An 18,244-nucleotide genomic window follows, 5' to 3' on the forward strand; every position below is an offset into this window, starting at 1 on the left:
AATTAAAGTAACATCAGATCTGTTGAGTTTATAATATGCAAAAAATAAGAAAAACAGAGGAGCATGAAACCTAAAGCGTTAGTGTTTTTAATTTTGTAACACACATCGACTTCCATGAAGAGAGCTCAAATACAATGTCACTTTGGTCCAATAGTACCTTAGATATAAAGTCAGTCACAAACACATAGGTTAAGTCCATGTAGGCATCCTGTTAGCATGGGTTGCCTGCAATAAAATAAAATGCTTTCTTTCAAGTTTGTTTTTGCTGATTAAGTACATTCTCACACATAATCTAGAGAATCTACAGAAGACTGTATACAGTACACAAATGGATGCTTTATATATTGAAATATTTTTGATATTGTAGACAAAGACATGTTGACTCATCAGTGGAATTGATGATTTACAGAGCCATGCAAAGTATTCATATCCCTCCAACTAATAATAATAATTGAACTTTATTGATCCCACAATGGGGAAATTACTATCTGCATTTGAACCCATCCCCCTCAAGGACACACTTGGTGCTTTGGCGGGCTGGGACCTTCTGCTTCCCAATCCAATGCTCTACCGAATGAGCCACCAAGCCACCATTTCCCTATTGTCAAAGTTACAAAATGCTACATTCAAACATATTATATTAATATTATGAGAGATTTGTTAGGGTTTATTTGTGTAAGGTTGTGAATTGGTGCTGTATAAAAAAAATGAATTCAATTGAATTTAAATTGTGGTTGTAACATGACAAAAGGTTCAAGGTTATGAATACTTTTGCACTGCACTGCACAGTCATTACTGTTGTGTTTCAGTGCTGAATTTTCAAGTACAGTATGAAGGCATTTATAATGTATAGCAGAAAAAAAAATAATATACAGTAATGAACCTACAGAGAAATGTGGAACCGGATAGTTTCTAGTCTTTTTCCAGTTAAATCCAACAGAATGAGAGTATTCACTTGTTTTCCCATCTTTGATAATGCTGCTTCTCATTTTTTTATAGCAAAGCTTTATTTTGTAATAAACAGTTCCTGTGTGCGTCCAGCAAATCAACTACAACTGTCTGGTTTCATACTCGGCCAAAGTCAAAGTCAAGTGCCCCGTCGTGCAGGCTGCCTTCATTTGCATTGTCAAAGCTGTTTTTCCCATGGATCTGTTTGAGATGCTTCCGGAGAACTGGCTTATGAGCAAACACCATGTCGCAGTAGTTGCACCGATGGGGTTTGTCGCCACTGTGCAGGTTCAGGTGATCAAGCAGAGAACACTTCTGCGTGAAGGTCTTACCACAGATCTTACACTGGAAGGGTTTGATGCCGGCGTGCACACGCATGTGCCGGTGCAGGTTGCCCTTCTGTGTGAATGTCTTGCCACACAGAAGGCACATGAACAGCTTGTGCATCTTGAGGTGGTTGGCGTAGTTCTCCAGCTGGCGGAAGACCCGGGAACACTTGGGACACTGGTGGTACCACTGGAGAGGTTTGTCGTAGCTCCTCTGGTGCCCGTTGTATTTCTCGGCAGGGGGCGACGATGGAAGGGGACTGAGCGGGTAACTGGCCATGCCAGGTGGAAGTGCCATCTCACTGCTGCGACTGTCCACAGTGGAGTTGATCAGTGAGTGCTGGGGCTCCGGTGAACGGAGTGCAGCAGGTGGGCTGGTAATGGAGTTCTCTGCTATTTCAGTAACAGACTCCACCTTTACTATAGTGATGTCACTCTTGTCTGTACCTTGTGTCTGCCTTCTAGTTAGAATTTGGAAAGGGGACTTAGGTTGTATGATCACATCATCATCATCCTCATCATCATCATCGTCACTGTCACCGTCATCATCGCCATCAACATCATTGCAATTGTTGTCATCCACAACCTGCTCCACATCTCCCTTCTCATAATGGACATTCTGTACGTGAGAGTGCTTCTGCTCTCTTTGGGTCTGGGAGGCTGAACCCTCCTCCTTTTTCTCCCTCTCTGCATCCACATCAGGCTTCATGTTGAGCGTAGTCTGTGGTTTGATGAATTTACTGAGGGCTTGCGTGCACTGCTCCACAATGTGGCCCATCTGGAGAAAGCTGGCCACTGTAAGGTAATGCACCAGCTCTAGCTCAGGAAACTCCAGCTGTCCTGTGTAACAGGACAAAAGCAGCTGCCGGCCCACCTCCGCTTCCTGGATCATGGTGATCTGGACCTCCCCGGAGTCCTGCTGAAGGATGAACTGGTCCCTTAAGAAAGAAGAGCCCGCGGCAAACACCACCTTGTGACCAGGGACCTCAAGCTGGTTAATGCGCACAGTGACATCACAGAAACGTCTCTGGTGTCGTAGGAGATTCATCTTTTGCAGCATAGAATCCCCAAACGTGGCAAATCTGAACTGCAGGATGACCTGGTTCTGTGCCATGGTGAACCAAGAGCCGGCAGCAGGAGCAAACCTGTTGAAGACCAACAGGAACCGTGTCATTGTTTTTATTGATTCAGCAAATATATATCTGAAAAATCGTCTTGAAATTTACTTTAAAAAATAATAACAATAATAATAAATATAAATATATATATATTTATATATATATACAGCCACTACCAGCATCAACTACAATCATTATCACAATAATCCATCAAACTTTATTAAAATTTTATTAAGTGCATCATCATGACCGCTGCCCCCTCCGACGATTTAATTGTATGTAGTGAAACATGATATTCAACATTATTTTATTCTCTGAATTAACGAGCACAGTGTAAGAAGAGTAAAATCACGCCAAATGTGCAGCCGAAACACGATTTTCACTAGCGTTTAAAACACACGCCTGTTTATTGTCTACGGGCTTTGACTGGACCTCTGGACTTTACTAACGGAACCGACTTGCCTACGGTAAAGCTACGTTCGTATGACATTCTTCTTTCGAGGACAACGTGGACCTGCATGTTGTTGTTTGAGTCCTAGTAAGAACAGACTGTCTTTTATAAAGTGACCACTCCGCCTACCGTTAGTCGAAGCTACAATAACATGCTTCACGCTGGCCTAGCTAACGGCTACTGCTGCACAGCTAACGTCCCAGTCTGCTTTATGCTAACAATAGCTTAGCAGTACACTATCACTTAGCTGCACGCGCGTGCTGTCTTTTGTTACACAGTAATAAGTGTTGTGTACCTGTTATAACACACTGTCAACAAACCCGATGCTTGTAGTCGGTCGGACACTGACCTGGTTCGCCCGTGGACGGAGATACGAAAAAGCTGCACCGGAAGTAAAACCAGTTCAAAGACCCCAAAGATTTACGGTATTTATGTTATAATTTCAGGATTGAAAATCACACAAAAACTAGAAGGTTGAATGTCGGACATTTGACATTTTGTTTCGCTTGTTTCAAGTAATACGGCAACTTATTACTGCCCTCAAGATATTTTTAACTTTGTTATTACGAAAATAAATGTATCGTAACAACGAGAAAACACTTCTCTTCATTATGAGAAAAGTATCTTTTTATTACGTGAAACCATTTCTCGGTATGACGACATATTTTCATATCTTATTATTATGAAAAAATATTTTTTAATTTCTTCTTCTTCTGGTGGCAGTAATACGTAGGACTTTATATTGCGTGATTGCGTGATTATATTGCGAGTTTGATCCTCTGGAAAAGCCAGGACGGGATCTCAGTGGTTCCCAACCAGTCACAAGCCTAAACACTCAGTCACGTGGGTGACGTAGATGCAAAAACGAGCCGTTTTGGGAAACTGCAGCATAGTGTGCAAATATTGTGCTCTTCACATCGTCTCTTCTACTTTCAACGCTGGATTCAGCTCTGATTCATTCTATAATAGTCAGTAAATAGAAACACAACTCAAACTCAAATGTCTAGACATTAATTACTTTAAGCACATCATGCCCTGAGATTCTCTGAATTCTTTGGGCCACTCGCTCAGTGGTCCACAGTCTCTTCTTCTGTCAGCAATTAGTACTTTCTAATTTTGTCAAATAGACACAGAAATGTGTTAAGTTTGTTTGAAAACGTTCAAAGACTTGTTTTCTTTTCACCTTGTCACCATGGTAACTATTTTCTTTGACATCTTCAGTCAAATGACCAAGCATTCTCCTAAGCACTCTTGTGTTTTACCAACAAGCTTTAAATGATGTAGTTTTAATGTTTTGTGTTTTCTGTCCAGGTGTTTGTCACTTAGTTGATTTCTGTTTGTATTTTATACTCACGTTTGTAGTAGCAAAGAGCCTGAGCGAGGCATCCTCAATACTTCACAGTTCGCTCAACTCCCTGACCTTTAGCTCCTTTGATATCTGTTAATTCCTGCTCTGCAGTTATTTTCTGTTCCTTAGTTTTTTCAACCTACAGTTTTCTTGCTTTGCCTTGCTGTGATTTTGTTACCTGTATATTAAATCAAACAACAACAACAACAACAATAACAACTCCAGCGTCTCTCCAGAACCTGTTCTTGGGCCCACCTGCTTGTTAATCTGTTTGTGGCGTTCAACACATAAAAGCCACGTCTGTACATCCAAAATCGATTTGTCAGTGAAGTTAGATACGCAACAGGACCTAACTTCCAGCTTTAAACTACAATGACTTTAAACTGACAAACTGACCTCCTTATCTTCTTCAAGTGCCCTTTAGCCTGACTGTGCTAGATGTGTTGCCATGTCTGATAATAACCCTAATGGTTCATTCTTAATATGGTTGAATGCACTCATGGGATTTTCAGTTTTATGAAGGGTATGATCTCATTTCCAGAAACAGTCTATTATCGTAGTTCCTCATAATTACAAAAGGGCAGGACGTTCAATAATCATTTACAGCAGACATCAAACAGCTCCTGAAAAAGATTTATATATAATTTACACAGTGTACAAAATAAAATGCACAAAAACGCAACCTGATTTGACATAGAACAGAACTCAGCGTGTCATGTCTTCTTGCAAAAGCTGGAAAAGAAAAAACATGGTTGAAAGATATATTTAAATTGTCTGGTGGCGCAAAACATTTCTTGTTACAACAGGTATGACAGTTGTCTTTCTTTAAATGGCTGACTATTATGTTTCAGTTTGTGATTACGTTGTTTAGGTTATTTATAAACTACACAAGAAAAAACTTGAAACTGTTATTATTAATATAAGTATAATATTGTTAGTACTACTGCTATTAATACTATTGCTACTACTAGTTAACATTCTTCAATCTATTGGTAACTTATGAACCAATCCATATAGTTAAATGATATAGTTTCACACATTATCAGGTGAATAATGTGCTGTGCTTTGTATCCACCATACCTGGTGAAAATGTATCCACCCAGAATCACCATGGCAACCACCACTACTGATGCAGCAGCAGACAACAAGGAAACCCTCAGACTAGAAGATGTGCCTGAGATGAGGAAATGTTGTGTATAAGCAACTGGTAACTATGTATTATTTTACATATAAGCTTTACAATGTTGTAACCGCATGTGATGTAACTTGAAAAACATTCATTTTCAACTAAAAAAGTGTACCTTTTACTTTAGCCCACATGACACACACACTTTTCAAAGCCTGTAAAAGAAGAAAAAACAGGGACCAACAGACTGAAAATCAGTTGCTGTTTCCCACTTACAACATTTTCAATGCAATTATTTCACCCACTGTTTTCCACTGGCTGACAGCACGTAGGATGATGTAATAGTCTCTGCCATGTTCCAGTGGAGCATTAAAGAATCCTCCATAGTGAAGTCTGTCCCCTACAGTAAAGTTCATCTGTGTCCCAACATGTCTGACATGGATCTGAGCAGCGACGTACTCTGAGGAGCGTGTGTTCTGGACTGAAGGGTCTGAGCTTCCAGAAGAGGAACAATCAAACACAACAATCCCCTCCGCAGGAAGCACCAACACTTGGTACAAACTGCCCAACAGAGAATAAAAAGTTCCAAGTTTAAGTTTTATTTTGAAAAAATAACATTTGTGTATATGATGGAATTTGTATGTACTGTGGATTTACAATAAATTCTCATCTAAATTATTTAGCCCTTTATACTGTATGACAAACCATTTCTTTTATAATCTCTAAACTCAGGTTTCCTGTTATGACTTTGATCAGTAATGAGTCTGTTGTTACTGCTGCCCTGTTGTCTTGGATCTCACCTGATTGGGTCCAGTGTGCTCACTGATCTGCGAAGACTCAGTGTTGGTGCGAGAGTTTCAAATTCCCTGTAGTAAACAAGTGGTGCAGGAGGCACTGTGGAACAGTTTCACATTTAATTTCCATTATAAGGAAAAGAAATACATTTTTAGTATATCCACAAAGCTCTAAACAGAATGCAGCGAATTATCTTGTCGGGAGCCACAGGTGCTCTGATACCTGTTAAGCTGGTGTTAGCGGTGGTGCTGGCTGTGAACTTGGCAGTGACTGCAGTGATGAAGATGCTGTAGTTCGTCACTGGGAGCAGGTTGAGGCAGAGATCCAGCTGCTCGGCCTTAGAGCTCAGAAATTGTTTCCTTTGGTCGTGAAAAGACCTCTGGAAGTCTCTAGACCCCGTGAACACCACCTGAAAAGGTCACGAAACCAATCAGCCGGGGGTCACGAAGCCCCTCAGTAATGTTGGTGATGTCTAGTGTATTTCATAGAAAGTGGCTCAGATCTTCTAGCTGAGTACAACATGAAACAAAACCATTTCAAGCAACAGTCTCTTGGTCAAGGTCCACATGTTGACTAGAGTCGTGACTGATTTGAGAGCAGCCTTATGTTAATTTTCTGTTTTGTTTTGGGCTCTGCTGTACATTATTTTAAGTCTGTATTTTGTGGCTGATCAAGTAGTTTCTTATCAGGATGGTCTCGCCTGTTACCTTATAAACCTCTGTATCCTCTTCATACTTCTCCGCTCTCCAGTGTAAACATTTTTGGTTCTGGACAAACAGGTGGTTGATTGGCGGCTTTCTTTCTGTAAACAACATAAGGGTGGTAACAGTCACAGTTGCTGGTGGTGGTGAAAAAAATGGAGTCACTTCAGAAATAGGCTAAAAGTGCCAACCTATGCATCTGAGAGTAGCTCTGTGCCACGCCCCCGCGCCGCCGCACACAGAGACGCCGCTGCCCCTCCAGCTGTGAAACCCATCTGCACAGCGGTGGATCACAACGCTGGTGTTGTGCCACACCACCTCCGCGTGGGCAAGGAAGGGAGCCGGACCACATTTAGCTGGAGAGATGACGGCGCACAGCGGCTCAGAGGGTCAAAAGGTCACGCAAACAAACGTTCATGTGCAGGTTTCAGTGTGAGACCATGAAAAGCGCGTGCACAGTAACTGTCTCTCCCACATTTTAGTAGGAGCTGTTCTTTACCTTTGCACGTCACAGATACTTCCCCCCACACTCCTGATATTGAACATACTGAATTATTATTTCCACTCTCCAGGTAAAATCCATCCATACACTCATACCACACCGTGCTGCCCGGTTTGCTGGTGTGGTCCCACAGGAGGTTAGTATAGGGGGGGCTATGTGGGGGACCACAGCTTATTTCTGCATACACACATAAATTAGCACAGACTGTGGGTCTCAAGGGTTAAAAACAACAACAAAAAGCAAAAACAGGATTTTTGACAGTTTGACAATAAATATTCTGATGCACCTTCACACCATAGATCAACGTCCTCCCATTGTCCATTCTCTCCACACACTGAGTGATTCTGTGGGCTCCTGGTCCGATACCCTTCATCACACTGGTAATAAACCACGCTCCCAATGTGTGAGGTGCCGTCCCACAGCATTTTAGCGTGAGGTTTAAAGACGGGCTCAGAACAAGTGATTTCTATGATAAAAGGACAGGTCAGTGTCTGTTAGGCAGAGGTTTAAACACAATCCCCCTGCTCTTACATGAACATCACCTTCACACTGCAGCAACGCCTCCTCCCATTCCCCGCTGGCTGTACAAACCGAGACGTTCCCCCGTCCAACACTGCGATATCCAGGTTCACACCCATAAACCACCCGAGAACCGAAAGCGGAGCCCGCGTCCCACAGCATGACGGCGTGAGGGACGGGCCGGGGGGCGCCGCAGTGGACCTCTGAGGACATGAAAGCACGTTGACTGTGGGCGCCTGTCACCGGGCCGCAGAGGAGGGGGAGCAGAACCCACCACAGCACTGACGCCGCCACGGCAGCAGCGCGTTACCTTGGCACGACATGCTGGGCCTTGTCCAGGAACCGTTACGAGTGCACAGCGAGACGTTATCTCCTTCACTGTGGGAAAATCCTATTTTACAGTAGTAAGTGACTGTGCTGCCGGGGCTGGAGCTGCCGTTCCACACCTGCCCAGTGTGGGGCAGCGCTGGAGGATCCCCACATAATATCTCTGGGACAGGGAATAATAAGGGTGGGAGGGTTAAACAGGGCTTCAAAAACAAACAACACGGTGAATTAGTATGAATATGAATACATCAAATAATAAAAGCCTTTTTAGCTTTCTAACTATATGATAAGTGATCTCTTATTTCTCGTGACAACACCACTAATACAGAATAACAGATTCTATGCTTAATGAGCTATGTGCATAAGAAGACTCAGTTTCAGTGGGAGTTACCTTGGCACGACAGAGCTGGGACTGTCCACTGACCGTTTGTGTTACAGACCGACACATTGCTCGTTCCTCGGTTATACAATCCCTCCTTACAGATATAGAGCACAGTGCTGCCGGGAGATGAGTTACCATCCCACACCTGCTCGGTGGTTTCGATTTTACGAGGACGACCACACAAAGTCTCTACAATGTGAAGCACAACTAGGTGATATTAATGCCAGGTTTCAGCTTCAAAAGAAAGACAGAGCGACATCTGCGTGTGTTCTATGGTGGTTAACCTGAAAATCACATGATGATTGGGTACAATAGGAACGGTACCTTGGCAAAGCAAAGGCGGCCTCTCCCACTGTCCTGCAGCTGAACAGGTGGAGACGTTGCCCTTTCCAACATTATGATATCCAGGGTTACACTGATAAACCACCTCGGCGCCCATCTTTGAGCTCTCATTCCACAGCATCTGAGCGTGAGGAAGGGCGGGTGGAGGACCACAGTCAACCTCTGAGAGCCAAAGCAGTGACAGACCGCATGAAAGTAACCCCTTCACTTTTATGATGCCTGTTTCCCTGAAACTGGGTAAAAACTCACTGTATGTTTGAAACAAAAATCAGGTCAGGACAAACAATCACCTTATGGTCAACAGGCTAAATGTGAGTGGACACATTCCACCCAAAGCCAGCCACATACTAAGCACCATGCACAATGAGTTACCACTGGTTAGAATGCACACACTGCACTGAGGATTAAGGCTTAAAACCAAAGCATCATGTTCTGTTACCTTCACAGGCCAAAGTGGGGCCTTTCCATCGGCCGTCAGCTCCACACACGGAGCTGTTGTCTCCGCTCCTCCACACGAAGCCCTGGTCACAGGCGTACGTGGCTTCACTGCCGTACGTGGTCCCTGTGACTGAGAGCAGCACCGTGTCCTCCACTGGGACGGGCCGACCGCAGTCCACCTCTGTGGGGTGCAGGAGTGTGAAACGCTTCACCCACGTTCTAGCTTCACAGTCCTACCACGTTCTAGCTTCACAGTCCTACCACGTTCTGCTTCACAGTCCTACCACGTTCTGCTTCACAGTCCTACCACGTTCTAGCTTCACGTTCTAGCTTCACAGTCCTGCCACGTTCTGCTTCACAGTCCTACCACGTTCTAGCTTCACAGTCCTACCACGTTCTAGCTTCACGTTCTAGCTTCACAGTCCTGCCACGTTCTGCTTCACAGTCCTACCACGTTCTAGCTTCACGTTCTAGCTTCACAGTCCTGCCACGTTCTGCTTCACAGTCCTACCACGTTCTAGCTTCACAGTCCTACCACGTTCTAGCTTCACGTTCTAGCTTCACAGTCCTGCCACGTTCTGCTTCACAGTCCTACCACGTTCTAGCTTCACAGTCCTACCACGTTCTAGCTTCACGTTCTAGCTTCACAGTCCTGCCACGTTCTAGCTTCACGTTCTAGCTTCACAGTCCTACCACGTTCTAGCTTCACGTTCTAGCTTCACAGTCCTACCACGTTCTAGCTTCACATTCTAGCTTCATCGTCCTACCACGTTCTAGCTTCACAGTCCCACCATGTTCTAACTTCACAGTCCCACCACGTTCTAACTTCACAGTCCTACCACATTCTGCCTCACAGTCCTACCACGTTCTAGCTTCACAGACCTACCACATTCTAGCTTCACAGTCCTACCACGTTCTAGCTTCACAGTCCTACCACGTTCTGCTTCACAGTCCTACCACGTTCTAGCTTCACGTTCTAGCTTCACAGTCCTGCCACGTTCTGCTTCACAGTCCTACCACGTTCTAGCTTCACGTTCTAGCTTCACAGTCCTACCACGTTCTAGCTTCACGTTCTAGCTTCACAGTCCTACCACGTTCTAGCTTCACATTCTAGCTTCACCGTCCTACCACGTTCTAGCTTCACAGTCCCACCATGTTCTAACTTCACAGTCCCACCACGTTCTAACTTCACAGTCCTACCACATTCTGCCTCACAGTCCTACCACGTTCTAGCTTCACAGACCTACCACGTTCTAGCTTCACAGACCTACCACATTCTAGCTTCACAGTCCTACCACGTTCTAGCTTCACGTTCTAGCTTCATCGTCCTACCACGTTCTGCTTCACAGCCCTACCACTTTCTAGCTTCACGTTCTGGCTTCACAGTCCTACCATGTTTTAGCTTCACGTTCTAGCTTCACGTTCTAGCTTCACACTCCTACCACTTTTTAGCTTCCATCTAGCTTCACAGTCCTACCACGTCCTGCTTCACAGTCCTACCACTTTCTAGCTTCACGTTCTAGCTTCACAGTCCTACCACGTTTTAGCTTCACGTTCTAGCTTCATCGTCCTACCACGTCCTGCTTCACAGTCCTACCACTTTCTAGCTTCACGTTCTAGCTTCACAGTCCTACCACGTTTTAGCTTCACGTTCTAGCTTCACAGTCCTACCACGTCCTAGCTTCACGTCCTAGCTTCACAGTTCTACCACGTTCTGCTTCACAGTCCTACCACGTTTTAGCTTCACGTTCTGCTTCACAGTCCTACCACGTTTTAGCTTCACGTTCTAGCTTCATCGTCCTACCACATTCTGCTTCACAGTCCTACCACGTTTTAGCTTCACGTTCTAGCTTCATCGTCCTACCATGTTCTAGCTTCACAGTCCCACCATGTTCTAACTTCACAGTCCCACCACGTTCTAACTTCACAGTCCTACCACATTCTGCCTCACAGTCCTACCACGTTCTAGCTTCACAGACCTACCACATTCTAGCTTCACAGTCCTACCACGTTCTAGCTTCACGTTCTAGCTTCATCGTCCTACCACGTTCTGCTTCACAGCCCTACCACTTTCTAGCTTCACGTTCTAGCTTCACAGTCCTACCACGTCCTAGCTTCACAGTTCTACCACGTTCTGCTTCACAGTCCTACCACGTTTTAGCTTCACGTTCTGCTTCACAGTCCTACCACGTTTTAGCTTCATGTTCTAGCTTCATCGTCCTACCACGTTCTGCTTCACAGTCCTACCACGTTTTAGCTTCACGTTCTAGCTTCATCGTCCTACCACGTTCTGCTTCACAGTCCTACCACGTCCTAGCTTCACAGTTCTACCACGTTCTGCTTCACATCCTACCACTTTCTAGCTTCACGTTCTAGCTTCACAGTCCTACCATGTTTTAGCTTCACGTTCTGCTTCACAGTCCTACCACGTTCTGCTTCACAGTCCTACCAGCTGCATCGCGTGTCCACGTTCTGTGGCTTTACCTTTGCAGGCAGCCCGGTCTCTGCGGGGGTGAAAGGGTTCGGCTCCGTTCTGGACGCGGTACCCGACCTCACAGCTGCACTCGACGCTGCCTTCCAGGTTCCTGCAGCTCCCTCCCTCACCGCACAGCCCCGCGACCCTGCATTCATCAATGTCTGCAGAGCGAGGTCACAATGAAACCAGGCACGTACCGTCTGCTCTCAGCCACTAGCAGCTCAGTCACCTGTGCAGTGGGTCCCATCGTTGGGGATGAAGGTGGACATGCTGTTAGACGGGCTGTAGCCGTCGTGGCAGGTACAGTAGAAGCTGCCGTACGTGTTGTGGCAGGTGGTGTGCTGCCCACAGATATTACTGGCTCCTATCTGACATTCATCTTTATCTGGAAGACAGGTACTTGTTACATTTGACACACAATCATGATCCCAGAGGATGAATCCTGGGGAATTAGCTGATGCTGTAACTTCTAGTCCAATAGTAGGTTGACATGTTGGCTTTGGTTTTGTTTGGAAGAGGATCCAGTTCTATGAAGACGTTCTTTCACACATTACTCTGAGGAAGCTTTTCCACATTGCTACTCAGAAAATATGCATCGCATTCATGTTCCTACCTTGACAGAAGGTTCTTCCATTTCCAACAAAGCCGTACTTGCAGTTACAGACTTTGCCGGAGCCGTCGTCTTTGTCTTCACATGTGGCGTTTGTGTGGCAGGTGGCGCACACGTCCAGACTTTGTCCACACACTGTCATGGCTCCTGGGAGGAGAAGAACCGACATCTTCAGACCTTGTTAAGGTATTAAACCTGTGAATGATGTTTATTCCTTTATTCTCACCTGCCACGACGCCGAGCAGAAGAACAAACGCCGTTATGTTTCCGTCGTCCATCCTCTCTGAGAACCTCCTCGTCCTGTTGTCAATTCACCAGACACTCGGTCTCCTCATTTTTTCTTTTTTTATCAAAATGCGGTACTTCCGTCTGGATTTGATAGCCAGGATTGGGAGCCCTGTGTGAGCGGGTGAGCTGAGGTCATGCCGGGATGCGTCTTCTTTTTCTCAATGGTCCTGCTGCAGCTCTCGCTCTCTGCGGCTTCGTCTGTCACCCGCTGACACGGTCGGTTACGCTCCACATGCGGAAGATACGCTCACTCAACTGCACAGTCATGCTGATAACAGCTATTTTTGGTTTCATGAACCTCAGACCTTACTATTACGAACCTTCTGCCATAACACAATAGGTAACTAACAATAAGAAGAAAGTGTCAATAAATGTCATAGAAACTGCATCCAGCTCAACTTCACATTAATGAGTGATTGTCAGTGTAGACATGTAATAAATGCCATTTTGTCTTTGATCTACTTTACACCAAATAACCATTGACCTGCATTTAAACGAAATGAGAACAATTCACGTCAGTTTAAAGACTCTTTCTCCGTCCCGCCACAGCCTCTGTACTGGTGGCGGTGGCCGTGCTGGTAGTGGTGGGGTCGGTTTGTGGGAAGGGGAGATAAGTCTGGTGCAGTGCTATCGCTCTGCCCAGCGGGGCTCCGACTGGGGTCCTGCTGTCACTCAAACTAATAAGCAGCCCCCTCCCACCAGGGCCTGCTGGCCTGGACTGATTAAGCCTAAGCAGCCGGCCTCCAAACATCTGTACAAAAAAAGAGATTATAAAAATCATCGGGAAACATTGAATGAAAACATCCAGTTTTGTCACTGCTGCCTAAAAGTATCTTATAACAGGTATTTGACCTTTTTAATGACCATCTCTTTACCAGGATGTTTAAAATGAATGAGGGGAAAAATTTTTAGAATTATCTCATAATATAACGCAGCTGGGTAAAATGTATAACCCAGCTGTTCCAGTGTTCATGAAGAATGCAACAAATGATCAGATCGTTGGACAAGGATGACTCAGACTTTCTGTTTTGTGACGTGTTGCGTTTAAGGACCTAAAAGCACAAACCAGCCTCAACCACTAACAAGCTTATTGCTTGTTAGTGGTTGCCTCATCCCTTCAATGTCCACTGTGCTCATCAACACATGTTCACACACATGTACAGTACTTGATGTTACAGCAGCAGCCAAACCTTTGAGTCCCTCTGTGTGTTACAACGAAGCCTGTCACACGCAGCACTTTAGGATCATGCATTTTATTGTATCAAAACATCATCACAACCTTTTTGAGTTTAAAACAGTTATCACAACCCATTTGATCACTTTCATGTCACCATACACACTGTACATAAGCTTTCATACGAATAGGTTGATTTACTAAACAGAACACTGACTGATGATTCAGACAAATAACACATTGTTTGGCTGATTGATTGTTCTAACATATGGTTTTAAAGACAATAATAATATGAATGTGCTCTGTGCTTGAACAGAAACAGAATTATGAGCCTAGTGAACCTTGGACTACTGTGCTCCATGTGCTGCTGGGTCATAAAAGGGTGCAGAAACAGCAACGGTTGTTCTTGTGTGCGGCCTCCGCCTCCTTAGGAGGAGATGCTCGTGGAGCGGAGTTCTCCTCCCTCGACTCTGACACTGTGCCACTGGAGGTGGACAGCAGACGCCCACACACCAGCTCGGCCGCTTTTCCATCCGTGTTTGACAAATCCGTCACCGTTTTCTCTCTCAGCGACATGTCTCCGTCGTCGTCGTCATCTATCAGGACGAACTCTTTGAGGTAAACCATCCCCGCGCCCTGGAGACTGTGGTTCTCTGCGGATTCGTCCGTGGGCTGTGCGTCCACAAACGTCAGAGTGGAACTCTCCGTCAGCGTGTCGTGCGGGTCAGTGGAGTTGTCCTCGGGGCCTGAGTAGACCTGGCTGCTGGAGTCCAGCATCCACATAGAGTTTCTAGGAACCCCCTCGTCTTTCATGCCGTACAGGTGGTCTTGGCTGCTGGAGATGACGTCCGGCATCTTGCTAACTCGACCGATCACCTTGTCACGAGAGCCGCTTCCTGTAGCGCAGCCATTTCCAGAATAGGTCTTGAAAGCTACCTTCTGGTGGTCATGATCGACCTGTACGCTGAGGCTCCCTGTGGAGGAAGCAAGAGGGATGCTGTCAGTGCTGCCTTTTCCCTGCTTCTTCATGTATTTTCCTTTTGGTCGTCTGTAACAAAAGAAAGTGTGATGTAGAATGTTAAACTAAATGTAACAAAACAGTATCTGCCTGTCCTGTGGCCGACAACAAGACAAATACATGTCATGTGGTTAGTTGTCAGTTGAATAGTTAAAGTCAAACCAACATCTCACCACCCACTGTCTCTCTCTCTCTGTCTTCAAGGATTTGGACTTTTTGCAGAAACATGAGAACTGTATAGAAGGTTATGAAAAATGATGCTCACACACTAGAAATTAATTTTCATCTTCTGGGAACCTTTAAAATCTGCCAGGCCATATTTGTAAATTGTTCACATTCCGGGTTTATAAACAAATACCACTCCCTTCTGCTGCAGCTGTGCACTATTTGGCAAATGCTAACATGTTAAGTGGGAAAGATGATCAACATTGTTTTGGTCTGATATAAACTTCACTGAGTCAAGTCAAGTTTGTGAAGACGCTTCGTGCCAGACGCTATTACTACACAGCCCACCTGCACCACCAGTTACACAGGTAGAAGAGACGACAAGTAGGTTGGTGGATGAGACGACAGAGTTAGTAAAAGGGAAGAAGTGGTAGATGAAAAGAATGAACTAGTGGCGGAAGCAACATTGACTGAGAAGTAAAATAAACTACATGAGAAACAGAAAAAGGAAGAAGAAACAGAGGTTGTTTGAAAACAAATCAGACAAAGTTAGAGAAGGCAGCACAGTCGCTCCTTCCTCCTCTCCATCTTCCCCGCACTTCTCCACAAAGCTCCTAATGTTTGGGCCATCATATTTAAAATTAATGCAGTTAAGATCATGTACTCCAGTATGAGCTCAGTAGTAAATACACACATCATTGTCATTATCAAAACAGAGAAAAAAACATTCACAGAGATTATTCAGGTTTCTGTGCATTTACTCATGCAGATCTCTCATTTATTGTGTCCAGCCATTCTAAAGTACATTTACATCATGTGTTTCTGATCGACCTTTCCACCAACTAAATCCACTAAAATGAGCAGTTTTGGTTTATTGAACCCATCAACGAATGATCCTGCTCTTGGCATTTCTGACTAACAGAAACTGGGGCAGACACGGGTAAGTGCGTAGAGGTTGTTTCACAAAGAACAGTGGAGCGACAAGAAAGAACAAGCTGTCATTTAGTACTGGCCTCTGAATAAATAAATGAAGCTGGTACTTTTAAAAGGAAGCAAAAATAACTTAAATTCCCTGCGGATCAGTTCTTTGAGGATGGAGACAGATGTATTCCTCTAAAGTGCTCTAACTAGGCAAGGACTGTGTGTGTGTGTGTGTGTGTGTGTGTGTGTGTGTGTGTGTGTGTGTGTGTGTGTGTGTGTGTGTGTGTGTGTGTGTGTGTGTGTGTTTGTGCAGGTGTGTGCGTGCATGCATGCATGTGCGTGTGTGTGTGTGTGTGTGTGTGTGCAGGTGTGTGCGTGCATGCATGCATGTGCGTGTGTGTGTGTGTGTGTATGAATCCAGACACAACATTTTCATATGTCGTTAGCCAAAGAACATCTTAATGTACAAATGAAGGCCAGAAATTAGAGTTAAGCTAATTCAAAACAAACAAGTAGTCATTTATAACAAGCACATGATAAGAGACCTAACGAGCGGTTTCCATTTACAACAGTTTGTGTTAAAAGCACTACACTCAACAGAATGACCCTCTTACACTCCAGTGACTCCTCACATGCATGACAGAATCAGGACTCTATAAATGAATAATTACAGTGATGCACACGTTGGGGCGACCCTTCGCATGCTCTACTCCAGCTTGTGGCTGCAACAATGCATGGAAAACAAAACACTCATTTCATTGTGACCTCAGTTAACACTCCTTTGTGTCGGCCGTGACTGCAACGGTGTAGTTAATGTTGGTGCATTTAATGAGGGTTTCTTCCTGCCAGCATGGCTCATACAACCATGTCCAATATGTTAAATTGTCCTTAGAGATTCAGCTTTCATTCATTCATCTGGCTTCTTTTAACAAAACTAGTGAGCGAGCATCGCTGCTAACAGCAACAGAGTAAACACACACCATATACCAGATAACACACCATTTACCAGATACACCCATGTGTATGAGAATCACCGGTTTGAAATGTTGTCTCACATGAAATCTCAGCCTTTACATTAAATAAAAACTGGTTTACCTTCAGTTTCTTCAGTTGATCTCTTCTCACAAAAAATATCTGTAATGAAAATCACATGACCGGAGTGAAGGGGACCCAGGGTGTGTCGCTCAGATCTCCGCTACATCTGCTGTAAACTGAATCCTCCTCTGTCTGCATGCCTCGAAGCAGAGGTGCTTCACACACCCTCCCCTCATCTGATGAACTACAGTCACAGTACACTCCGCTAACGGCAGCAAGCAAACACACCTTTGTGTGGTTACGTAGCTTTGAGAGAAAAAACACTAGGGATTAAAAAACACAGCTATTGTTTTATTCATCTTAAACTTATACCACTCTCATCTTTATATGGCTTAGTATAAATGCAAGGATCAGGGAGAAGCTCCTTACACTTTAAATATTGATTTTCTTGCGTGTTAAATGTTCTTTGTTTAAATCCATACAAAACAAAACATTATTTCCCAGACTAAGGCTTCCAGGAGAGGTTTAGTCTGTCCTCAGTTAGTTGCAGTTCTTTGTGTAGATTATAGATCCAAAAATATGAAAAACTGTTCATACAGTACACTGGTGTGGTTTAAAGGTAATGTTTACTAAATTGAAAACCACTGACAAATGTCTTTTTATTCTTTTGCACAAGAAAATCAAGTCAGTGCCCACACCTCGATTGCTTCATGAAGTGTTCCACTGGTGCAGGGACGCAGAAAAGGCCGGTTCGTTCAGTCCCATGCACAGAATGTGTTCCACTAAATAATACAAGAGGCAGCAGACTTTAACATACATAAAGTCTCCAAACAGTAGAGGGATCAAATATTTAGAAGGGAGGTATTGTCGGCATTAGCCATGTAGACTCACATCTAACAATGTGCTTGTATACACTAGAACCTGTAAAACACAGTTTTATATATTTTATATAGAACATGTGGCCGAACAACAGTGTATTGATGTCAAAAAGTACAGTGACTTAAGGATAAACATGTTTTGTTGCAAGTGTCCCGATTCTGTATCTAGATTTATTTAGAGTCTTACAATAAATATGAACAGGAGTTAAATCTAACCACTCCACACGTCGGCAGCTGGATAGTGCATTTGTGAGTGTGCTGCATAAGGTAAGTTGAGCTCCAGGTTCAATTCCCAGCTGTGCGGTCACATGTTGAGGAACCAGGACAATCTGGCAATAACTGCAAACTAGAGCACC

The 18,244-nt window shown here is 44.4% G+C and overlaps 3 protein-coding genes and 1 long non-coding RNA gene across 12 annotated transcripts; 1 reads left to right on the forward strand and 3 right to left on the reverse strand.

Annotated features, from left to right (window-relative positions):
* Positions 1–71: 71 nt before the first annotated feature.
* zbtb26 (zinc finger and BTB domain containing 26) lies at positions 72–5,403 on the reverse strand. Of its 7 annotated transcripts, XM_029162482.3 has the most exons (4): positions 5,272–5,403; positions 4,588–4,923; positions 4,198–4,369; positions 72–2,419 (listed from the first exon to the last, which is right to left on the reverse strand). In XM_029162482.3, the coding sequence occupies exons 3-4, from the start codon at positions 4,227–4,229 to the stop codon at positions 1,066–1,068; spliced, it is 1,386 nt and encodes a 461-aa protein (XP_029018315.1). In that variant the 5' UTR covers positions 4,230–4,369; positions 4,588–4,923; positions 5,272–5,403; the 3' UTR covers positions 72–1,065. The 7 variants fall into 7 exon arrangements, with proteins under 7 accessions (XP_029018315.1, XP_055367849.1, XP_040928285.1 ...); XM_055511874.1 differs by lacking the exon at positions 4,198–4,369 and having other exon boundaries at positions 4,875–4,923; XM_041072351.2 differs by lacking the exon at positions 4,198–4,369.
* LOC129604616 (uncharacterized) lies at positions 3,128–5,907 on the forward strand. Its single transcript, XR_008695656.1, has 3 exons — positions 3,128–3,268; positions 5,295–5,398; positions 5,769–5,907. It is a non-coding gene; the product is annotated as an uncharacterized LOC129604616 (long non-coding RNA).
* On the reverse strand, positions 4,930–13,255 carry susd1 (sushi domain containing 1). Of its 2 annotated transcripts, XM_055511873.1 has the most exons (18): positions 12,636–13,255; positions 12,413–12,556; positions 12,029–12,184; positions 11,808–11,960; positions 9,325–9,504; positions 8,868–9,047; positions 8,553–8,732; positions 8,145–8,324; positions 7,858–8,037; positions 7,602–7,781; positions 7,313–7,492; positions 7,005–7,169; positions 6,820–6,914; positions 6,335–6,521; positions 6,118–6,211; positions 5,623–5,878; positions 5,493–5,532; positions 4,930–5,365 (listed from the first exon to the last, which is right to left on the reverse strand). In XM_055511873.1, exons 1-18 carry the CDS (start codon positions 12,685–12,687, stop codon positions 5,178–5,180), a joined length of 2,790 nt encoding a protein of 929 aa, XP_055367848.1. In that variant the 5' UTR covers positions 12,688–13,255; the 3' UTR covers positions 4,930–5,177. The 2 variants fall into 2 exon arrangements, with proteins under 2 accessions (XP_055367848.1, XP_029018313.1); XM_029162480.3 differs by lacking the exon at positions 7,313–7,492 and having other exon boundaries at positions 12,636–13,254.
* Positions 13,256–13,941: 686 nt separating this feature from the next.
* si:ch211-12e13.12 (paralemmin-2) lies at positions 13,942–17,225 on the reverse strand. Of its 2 annotated transcripts, none has more exons than XM_055511722.1 (2): positions 17,071–17,225; positions 13,942–14,845 (listed from the first exon to the last, which is right to left on the reverse strand). In XM_055511722.1, exon 2 carries the CDS (start codon positions 14,724–14,726, stop codon positions 14,244–14,246), a length of 483 nt encoding a protein of 160 aa, XP_055367697.1. In that variant the 5' UTR covers positions 14,727–14,845; positions 17,071–17,225; the 3' UTR covers positions 13,942–14,243. The 2 variants fall into 2 exon arrangements, with proteins under 2 accessions (XP_055367697.1, XP_029019005.1); XM_029163172.3 differs by having other exon boundaries at positions 13,942–14,919.
* Between the last annotated feature and the right edge of the window lie 1,019 nt (positions 17,226–18,244).

The sequence above is a fragment of the Betta splendens genome, chromosome 9, assembly GCF_900634795.4.
Source record: "Betta splendens chromosome 9, fBetSpl5.4, whole genome shotgun sequence".
Classification (NCBI taxonomy): Eukaryota; Metazoa; Chordata; class Actinopteri; order Anabantiformes; family Osphronemidae; genus Betta; species Betta splendens.

Bases quoted from the DNA above. Each gene is read 5' to 3' on its own strand.
- si:ch211-12e13.12 (XM_029163172.3), bottom strand. From the start codon at position 14,900: ATGAAGAAGCAGGGAAAAGGCAGCACTGACAGCATCCCTCTTGCTTCC.
- zbtb26 (XM_029162482.3), bottom strand. From the start codon at position 4,229: ATGCCTCGCTCAGGCTCTTTGCTACTACAAAC. The intron at 2,420-4,197 runs GTGAGTATAAAA...GGTCTTCAACAG, and splicing joins GGCTCTTTGCTACTACAAAC to GTTTGCTCCTGCTGCCGGCT.
- susd1 (XM_055511873.1), bottom strand. From the start codon at position 12,687: ATGGACGACGGAAACATAACGGCGTTTGTTCTTCTGCTCGGCGTCGTG. The intron at 12,557-12,635 runs GTGAGAATAAAG...TTCTCCTCCCAG, and splicing joins TCTGCTCGGCGTCGTGGCAG to GAGCCATGACAGTGTGTGGA. The intron at 9,505-11,807 runs GTAAAGCCACAG...TGCACCCCACAG, and splicing joins AGACCGGGCTGCCTGCAAAG to AGGTGGACTGCGGTCGGCCC.